Raw genomic sequence first — 8,991 nt, forward strand, 5'->3', positions numbered from 1 at the left:
GGGGGTTACTTGCCCTTGTGTAGCCTATGACACAAACGAAGCTTAAGAGGATTGTCAGTCTTTTCCAGGGTCCACTCATTTTGGTCAGCCTCAGGGAGTGCCTTCTTAACATGAGATGCATGAACCCAGGTTGGGATTCCTTCCGCTTTTACGGCAGTGGGCATCGTCAGCAGCACCAAGTAGGGTCCTTTCCACCTTGGCTCTAGGTTCCGTGCTCAATGTTTCCTCACCAGGACAGTGTCTCCTACTTCAAACTGATGCGGCACCTGCGTATCACCAGCAACAGAGGTTTCTTTTAACTGTTCCCAGACCTCTTTTCTTACAATTTCAAGAGCCTTGAGCTGGGTAAAAAGCCGAGAGGAGGGGATGAAGGATGCATCCGGGAAAGTTCTAGCCTCTACTGTCACATAGATGGGTAGAGGTGCCCCATACATTAATTCAAAGGGTGTTAGACCAGAGGCTCCAGGGGTATTCCAGGCCCTGAATAAGGCATAAGGGAGAAGGGCTGTCCAATCTTTGCCGCCAGTTTCTAAAGCTAATTTGGTTAGGCCTTCTTTTAGCGTTCTATTCATTCTCTCTACCTGTCCTGAAGTCTGAGGTCAGTATGCACAATGTAATTTCCAATTTATTGCCAGCTGTCTGGCCAATCCCTGACTTACCCGGGAGACAAAGGCCGGCCCGTTATCCAAACCGAGTACCTTGGGTATCCCAAACTGAGGAAGAATTTCTTTGAGTATCTTCTTGGCCACCACATTAGCTGTCTCTCTCTTGGTGGGGGACGCCTCGACCCACCCTGAAAAAGTGTCTATAAAGACTAAAAGATATTTATTTCCATACCGGGCTGGTTTTACCTCAGTGAAGTCGGTTTCCCAGTAGGTCCCAGGTTTGTCTCCACACAAGCGCCTTCTGCCATGGAGCCTGCTGGACCCGGCGTTGGTGAGTGCACAGGCTTGGCAGTTTTTCACTAGGTCCTCTACAGCTTTCTGTAGTCCGGGAATATGATAAGGGGACCTACTGATCAGTTTTATTATCTTTTTGGATCCTAAGTGAGTGAGGCGGTGTTTGTCAGCCAGGTATTCCAGCCCCTCTTTTCTTCTGTGAGGATTTCTTTCTCTGTCTCTTCCTTAACTGGCTGGGGTGCGGTTTTAATTACCAGAGTCATTGGTCCCTGGGCTGCCTCTTTGGCCACTTGGTCTGCCATTTGGTTCCCTCTTTCTATTGGTTTGGTTCCCCTTTGATGTCCTGGGCAATGGATGATCACCACCCTGCGAGGCAGGTGGATGGCTTCCAACAAGCTGAGAATCTCCTCCTTATTTTTAATGTCCTTCCCAGCGGAAGTCAAGAGTCCACGCTGTCTGTAGATTGTCCCATGGACATGAGCCATAGCGAAGGCATATTGGCTATCAGTGTAAATGTTAATGGCCTTTCCTTCTGCCAGCCTTAAAGCCTGGGTTAGAGCGATGAGCTCTGCTCTCTGTGCTGATGTCCCCTCAGGCAGACTGCTGACCCAAATGACGGATTTCCCATATACTACCGCTGCACCTGCTCTGCGCTTAGCTTCCACCACGAAGCTGCTTCCATCGGTGAACCAGGACACTGCTCCTGGCCACGGTTGGTCTGTGAGGTCTGGCCGAATTCCAGTTTCTTCTGCCAGTACCTCCTCACATTTGTGTACAGGGGTTTCACCGGCTTCAGGCAGTAAGGTAGCAGGGTTGAGGATGGCAGGGGGAGCGAAGGTCACTCACTCTGTCAGCAGCAAACTGATAGTGAGTCATTCGGGTGTTGGTCATCCAGCGGTCAGGGGGCTGCCTGATAACACTCTTGAGTGAGTGTGGGGCCACCACGGTGATGCTCTGCCCCATCATTAGCTTATCAGCATCTTTTACCAACACAGCCGTAGCCGCTATCGCTTGTAGGCAGAAAGGCCACCCACTAGCCACAGAGTCCAGTTTCTTTGATAGGTAAGCTACTGGACACTTCCAGGGCCCTAAAGCTTGAGTGAGGACCCCCCTAGCTACCCTGTTCCTTTTGTTGATGTATAGGGTGAAAGGCTTGTTCAGGTCTGGCAGTGCTAGGGCAGGAGCCTGCAGCAGGGCCTTTTTTAGAGTCTCAAAAGCTGATTGATGTTCCTGGGTCCAGGTGAATTCCCTTTTTTCTTTGGTTAGGGGGTACAATGGGTCCGCTAGAGTGGCAAATTCCGGGACCCAAAGTCTACAGAATCCCGCTGTCCCTAAGAATTCTCTTACCTGGCGAGGGGTGGTCAGGGTCGGGATCTGCATCACTGTCTGCTTCCTGGCTTCTGTGAGCCATCATTGTACATTCTTCAGGATGTATCCCAAGTAGGTCACTTCTGTCCGGCATATCTGTGCCTTTTTAGCCGAAACCCGATACCCCAACTCACCCAACTCGACCAGGATGTTCTGAGTCCCAAGTTCGCACTCCTCGTGTGTTTCTGCAGCTAGTAAAAGGTCATCAATGAATTGCAGAAGCGTCACCTGGGGATTATTGGCTCGAAAAGAGGCAAGATCTTGGTGTAAGGACTCATCAAACAAGGTAGGCGAATTCTTGAACCCCTGAGGCAGTCTTGTCCATGTAAGCTGTCTGGTCCTTCTGCTTTCTGGATCTTGCCACTCAAAGGTGAACAGGGGTTGGCTATTAGGGTGTAACCTCAGACAGAAGAAAGTGCCTTTAAGATATAAGACCGTATACCAGGTTTGCTCAGGTGGCAGTATGCTGAGCAGGCTATAAGGGTTTGGCACTGTGGGGTGAATGTCTTGAGTTCTCTTATTGACTTCCCTAAGGTCTTGGACCGGGCGATAGTCATCTGTTCCCAGCTTCCTTACTGGGAGTAGGGGAGTGTTCCAAGGGGACTCGCATGGGACCAAGATCCCGTGCTGAAGCAGTCTGGTAATGTGAGGGCATATGCTCTCTTGTGCTTCGCTGCTCATAGGGTACTGTCAGATCCCAATGGGAGTGGTTCCGGACTTGAGCTCAATCACCACCGGGGGAACTTGTCTTGCCATCCCCATTCCTCCTGTCTCAGCCCACACCTGAGGAAATCGATTAAGCCAGTCCTGTAACCCCTCAGGGGGCTTCAATTTGTCCTGATAAATCCGGTACTCTTCTCCTAATTGTAAAGTTAGTGCCAAGGTCTGAGGTGTCTCTATTCCCCAAGATACCGCTGATGTGGGAGAGGCAAATGTTATTTGTGCTTTCAATTTGGTTAATAAGTCTCTTCCCAATAGGGGCGTGGGGCACTCCGGAATGACCAGAAATGAATGAGTCACTTGGTTCCATCCTAGGTCCACTGTCCGGGATGTGGTCCATGGGTACGATTTTTGCCCTGTGGCCCCAATCACCAATGTTCTCTCATTTTTTTCTTACTTTACCTAATGGTGTTAGAAGCACTGAAAATTCTGCGCTGGTGTCGACCAGGAAGTCTACGGGGGTCCCCTCCACTTCTAATGTTACCCTAGGCTCGGGGAGGGGGGCCGAGCCCCGTCTCACCAGTCTTCATCCTCTTCAAGAGACAGCACCTCTACCCCCTGTTTCTTTTTAGGGCATTCACGGGCCCAGTGGCCAGTATCCTTGCAGTACGCACATTGGTCTCTTTCTAGGTGTAGTCTGTCTCCTTTGGGTCTTCTTGGCCCTTGCCATTTTCTGTCTCCCAGGTCCCCTAACTGTCTAGTCCTACCTCCTTTGTCCCTACCTACTGCTACAGCCAGAACCCGAGCCAGAGCCTTTTCCTGTCTTCTGTCCCTCCTGTTCTCACCTTCTCTCCTCTCTCTTTTCTCTTTCCAGCTTTTCATCCTCCGTCTCTCTCTTGTGATACACTTTCTCAGCTTCCTTAACCACATCCCTTACAGTATAATTCTGCAATCCCTCAATCCGCTGTAATTTTCTCCTAATGTCCAGAGCTGAATGGCCGATAAAGGCCATAATCACTGAGGCCCGCTGCCCCTCAGACATAGGGTCAAACGGGGTGTATCTCCTGTAAGCCTCCATGAGCCTCTCCAAAAAGACCAAGGGGGGCTCAGTTGTCCCCTGCATAACTTCTCTTACCTTAGCCAAATTCATAGGCCTGCAAGCAGCGCCACTCAGCCCCTCTACTAGAGCCCTGCAGTAGTTGGACAGTTGTTCCCTACCTTGTGCCATGTTATAGTCCCATTGAGGGCAGGTTAGAGGGAATCCTTCATCTATTTCAGCCGATGTCTGGACAGGGTGTCCAGCACCATCCCGGACATTTTTCCGGGCTTCTTGGAGGACTCTCTCTCTCTCCTCCGTGGTGAACAGGGTCTGCGAAAGCTGCTGACAATCGTCCCAAGTCGGCTGATGTGAATGCATCAGCGATTCGTAGACCAGGCCTGTAAGCCCTGTGGGGTTTTCTGAAAAAGGGGGTTGGTTTATTTTCCAATTATAGAGATCAGATGAAGAAAAAGGCTAATACTGTAGAAGCTGTAAATCATTCTGGTTGGCCAGGGGAGCTCCAACAGCCCTGAGGGGAAGCGCCATGGTCGAATCAGCTGGCCCTTCGGGGGTGGCTCCCCGCCAGCTTCTTGTTCCTGCTGAAGGACCTCCTCCTCTGGTTCCTGGGGCCGGGACCAGGGGCAGGGGGTATTGGGGGAGCTGAGAGTTGGGGCGCAGGTTGGGGGACTTGTGGGTAGGGTGGAGGCTGCTGGGAGTCGGGCCACTCAGGAGGTTCTTCTATCTCTGGGTAAACCTTGGGGAAGCGCCCCGGTGGTGTGCTGTGCTCCCCGTCTCCTTCAGGCTGAGGTTTCATTTTCTCATTTGCAGCACTTTCCCGGACAGCTAGGATCTTAGTACCAGGACGCAGGGGTGGTAGGAATGGGCAAACCCACAGGGGCGGGAATCATGCCAGGTCCTCCCACACCGTGATGTACGGTTGCTGGTCTGGATGCGATCCTGGTCTTTCCTGGAAATCAACAGCCTTCACGGCCTTGATGGTGGGTAGATCAAAAGTTCCCTCGGGTGGCCAGCGTACCCCAAAGGCGGGCCATTCCGAGGTACAGAAAGTTAGCCAAGGCTTCTTCTTGACTGTCACTGATAAATCCTGTCCTCTCGCCCTAACGTCTGTCCAGTGGTCCTTAGTCAGAGACATAGGGTCGACACAGTCTGTCCCATAGTAAAAATTAGGAACAGAGACAGAACAACAAAAGCAGAAGACACTAGCATGTACAAGCACACTCGTCCGCGTCTAGACCTGTACAACTAGCCAAACGCTACCTCTGATGGAGCGGGGTTCCACGTCTGCTCCTTTTCAGGCAGAAAAAGCACTCTGTCTCCTTCATTCTGCCAGATGACAGTCAGGCTCTCCTGACTATCCCTTACCCTTAGAACATCTTCCAGGGCTACAGCCTGTGGGTCTCCTTAGATGTCTCTGCCCACAGCCGTGGGGAATCTCACGATCCCCAACGGCAGCTGTTCCGAAATAAAAAATGGCACTGTACCACACTTAGACAACACATATAACATAACATGTAGACTCAGACAACACTCACAGACATACCTCCAAGAGGCCTGCCTTCGGGGTTCCTGGGTGTCACGAAGATCTCGGTGGAACCTCCAAATGTAAGGCTTCTGTGGGGAGGTCTTCCCACTCCAAACCCGAGATGACGCTCGCCTGCCCAGGAATCACGAAAGATGACCGTCTTGATGCAAAAACACAAGGTAGTTTAATTGCGGAGCTCCGGGTCGATTTGTATCTCAAGCAGGAGAACAAGAAATCTACCTCATGGCTCAAAAACTAGGGGGTTTTATAGGGAAAGGGGTCGGGGGCTCAGGAGAATTGGCACGGTTACACATGATTGGTCCGTTTAAATGCCAACACATTTTCAGAGTTAGCAGAACACCTGGCTAACATATGACTCCAAACTATGTCAGGAATGTTTTAAACAAAGGCCTGCCTGGGCGTGCCCAGGCCTGTCCCACTGTTTTCTCTGCCTCAGGCTTCCAAGCCCACAACTTTTTTCTCTGTACTTATTTGACATAAATTACATGAATCACAGGCCTTAAATTTCATTTTCCTTCAGGACTAGGAAGCACATTTGAGACCCTGTCCCAGTGTAGGGGGATGCCAGGGTGGGGAGGCAGGTGGGGTAACACCCTAACAGAAGCAGGGGATGGGATGGGGATTTTTGGGGGGGGGGACAGGAAAGGGGATAACATTTGAAATGTAAATAAAGAAAATATCCAATAAAAAAAAAGTTTTTTTTTTAAAAAAAAGTTCCTGTTCCCTGTTTGCTGCAGGGAAAGATCCTGTAGGGGAGTCAGTGGTACAGCACTACTACCCCTGGAGTAGACCCAAAGAACAGTAAGTCAGCACACTGTAGACACTTGCTTCTCCATGTTGTCGCAACATCTTCACCATAGCTGACGGCAGAGCCACCCATCCACAGAAGAATGTATAAGAACAGATGGCACGTATATACAGGGGAGTCTCATTCAGACCCTACAGAAGAAAAGTTGTTACTTGCAGGAAAATAGGCAGCACTGGAGACTGTCGTGTTAAGCTACCATAGTGAGTTTGTGATCAGCCTGAGATATATGAAACTTTGTCTCAAAAAATATATAATTTCATCTTTCCAGAAAAAAATGTTTTTCTTGTATTTTTGATATATACATTATTATTTTTTGAACAAGAAGAATTTTTAAATAGTGGTTCAATAACATTTAGCACAATATCGTGCAACATAGCCTCTTCTAGTTTCAAAATACGTCATCCCCACCACATCCCCATCATCCCCACCTCCCCGCGGAAAGAACGCCCCGCCCCCGACTCCACAATTACAAATCTGCCTTGCTGTAGACTTCCTGGGTCTGGGCAGGCTACCCAGAGACCCACGTCTGTCTCCTGTCGCTGGGCCTCGCGTTCTTAGCTCTCATCCTTGCAGCGACTAAGTCTTCAGCCCCAGATTGTACTCTGTGGTGTGGACGAACCATGTACTGTTAACCCATTCATCAGCTCCTGGCTCTTTGGGTTGTTTCCGCCTTTTGACAGTTTTAAGCCCCTCTGAACATTCATGCACAATTACTTGTCTGAGCATAAGGTTGGAATCATCAGGAACACATAGTCCTGGAGTTGCTCATGGCTCTGGTCATGGAGCAACCTTCCTTCCTTCCTTCCTTCCTTCCTTCCTTCCTTCCTTCCTTCCTTCCTTCCTTCCTTTCTCCCTCCATCCCTCCCTCCCTCCCTTCCTTTCTTCTTCCTTTCTTTTTAAAATTTCAGAGATTATTTTTCATGTTTAAAGCTCTCTTTAGGAGCTCAGCGATTAAAATCTCCAATGCCTCTTCAAGAGGACCTGAGTTTAATTCCCAGCAGCCATGCTGGCAGCTCACAACTGCATTTAACTCCAGTTCCAGGGGATGTATTACCCTCTCATGGGCTCTCAAGGCGACTACACTCACTTGCATACACCTTCCTGCAGAAACACATACACACATATAATTTTAAAGATTATAAAGATCAATCTTTAAGTTCCCTTTGGTTCTTTTGAAGTCAGTCCCTTTTTTGAATATTTTTAGCTATTTTGTTTGTTTGTTTGTTTCTGAAACACAGTCTCACTACTTGCTTCTTGGCATGATTTCTAATTGACAGTTTTCCTTTAGAGGCACAGGCCAGGAAGTCTTTGTCAGTGGGTAAATAAAGAACATTTGTGCTTTTATTCTATAAATAATCAGCACTAGAGAAGAGTTCCAACTGGGATTCCATGTTCCATGGTGGGATCCATGCCTTGTGTGGTTTCCTTTGAGTCCAGGAGTCCATATAAGCAGGCACACTTCCCTTCTGCGCTCCTGGAGAGCCATAGGATGCCTATCCTTGTATACTACCCCTGAGAGTTAATGCCTCCCCACAGCCTTGGGGTCTCTTCCATGCTTACATAATCTTGTCAGACTCTCTTTCCTGGTATGCAGCAGCCATTGGTAGGTGTTGATGTAGGAGCTTGGGTGTCCCTAACGTCCGTTTTGTTGTTGAAAGACCTCTGTGGGGAGCCCTCCCCACTCTAGTCTCGAGAAGGTGGCATCCAAAAACCACGAATAAACCATCTTGATGTAAAAACACGAGGTAGTTTAATGGCGGAGCTCCGGGCGGATGCACACCTCACGCAGGAGGCAGAGGCGTCAACCACGTGGCTTGAAAGCTAGGGGGGTTTATAGCGGGAGGGTGGGGGCTAAGAGGAACTTGGCTCGGTTACACACGATTGGCCCATTTAAACACCAACACCTTTGCAGAATGGTCCGTGCAAGTCAGCAGAACACCTGGTTAAGATGTGACTCCAAACTATCAGCCCCAGGAATGTTTTAACAACAGCCTGCCTGGGCGTGCCCGGGCCTGTTCTACTGTGTCCTCTGCCTCAGGCTCCTGAGCTTACAAACAACTCTCAGGACATAAGTTACATGAATCACAGGCCTTAAATTTCCCTAAAGTCTGTTTTGTTGTCAAGATCACTGCAATTGTAAAGATACATTAAAGCCTTATGGGTACTCTTGGAGTTCCTTTGAAAGCATTGTCCAGCTGTGCGTGGTGGCGCATGCCTTTAATCCCAGGCAGAGGCAGGCGGATTTCTGAGTTCAAGGCCGGCCTGGTCTACAAAGTGAGTTCTAGGACAGCTCAAAGTACACAGAGACAGAGAAACCCTGTATCAAAAAAAAAAAAAAAAAGAAAGAAAGAAAGAAAGAAAGAAAGAAAGAAAAAGAAAGTAAGAAAGAAAGCATTGTCCCCACCTTGGGCACTGAAGACTACCTTCCCCAGAGCAGATAGCGTGTGGCTTCTGCGCTGGTGACAGCTTCCCTGACTTGCTCCTGAGTGTTCAGCTCCTGCCTGTGGACACATGAGGCTTTTCTTTATTTTTTTATTTTTTTATTATTATTATTTTCTTTATTTACATTACAAATGCTATCCCGAAAGTTCCCTATACCCCCCCCACCCCTGCTCCCCTACCCACCCACTCCCACTACTTGGCCCAGGCCTTC

At 49.2% G+C, this 8,991-nt stretch overlaps 1 protein-coding gene across 1 annotated transcript; it reads right to left on the reverse strand.

Moving 5' to 3' along the window:
- Window positions 1–681: 681 nt before the first annotated feature.
- On the reverse strand, window positions 682–5,119 carry LOC110319700. The gene is given in 9 exon segments (XM_021195221.1): window positions 682–737; window positions 740–1,094; window positions 1,097–1,760; window positions 1,762–3,377; window positions 3,379–3,506; window positions 3,509–3,792; window positions 3,794–4,385; window positions 4,448–4,589; window positions 4,892–5,119. Coding segments are annotated over 9 exon segments (4,065 nt in total).
- Window positions 5,120–8,991: the final 3,872 nt, after the last annotated feature.

This window comes from Mus pahari, chromosome 3 (genome assembly GCF_900095145.1).
Source record: "Mus pahari chromosome 3, PAHARI_EIJ_v1.1, whole genome shotgun sequence".
In the NCBI taxonomy this organism is placed as follows: domain Eukaryota; kingdom Metazoa; phylum Chordata; class Mammalia; order Rodentia; family Muridae; genus Mus; species Mus pahari.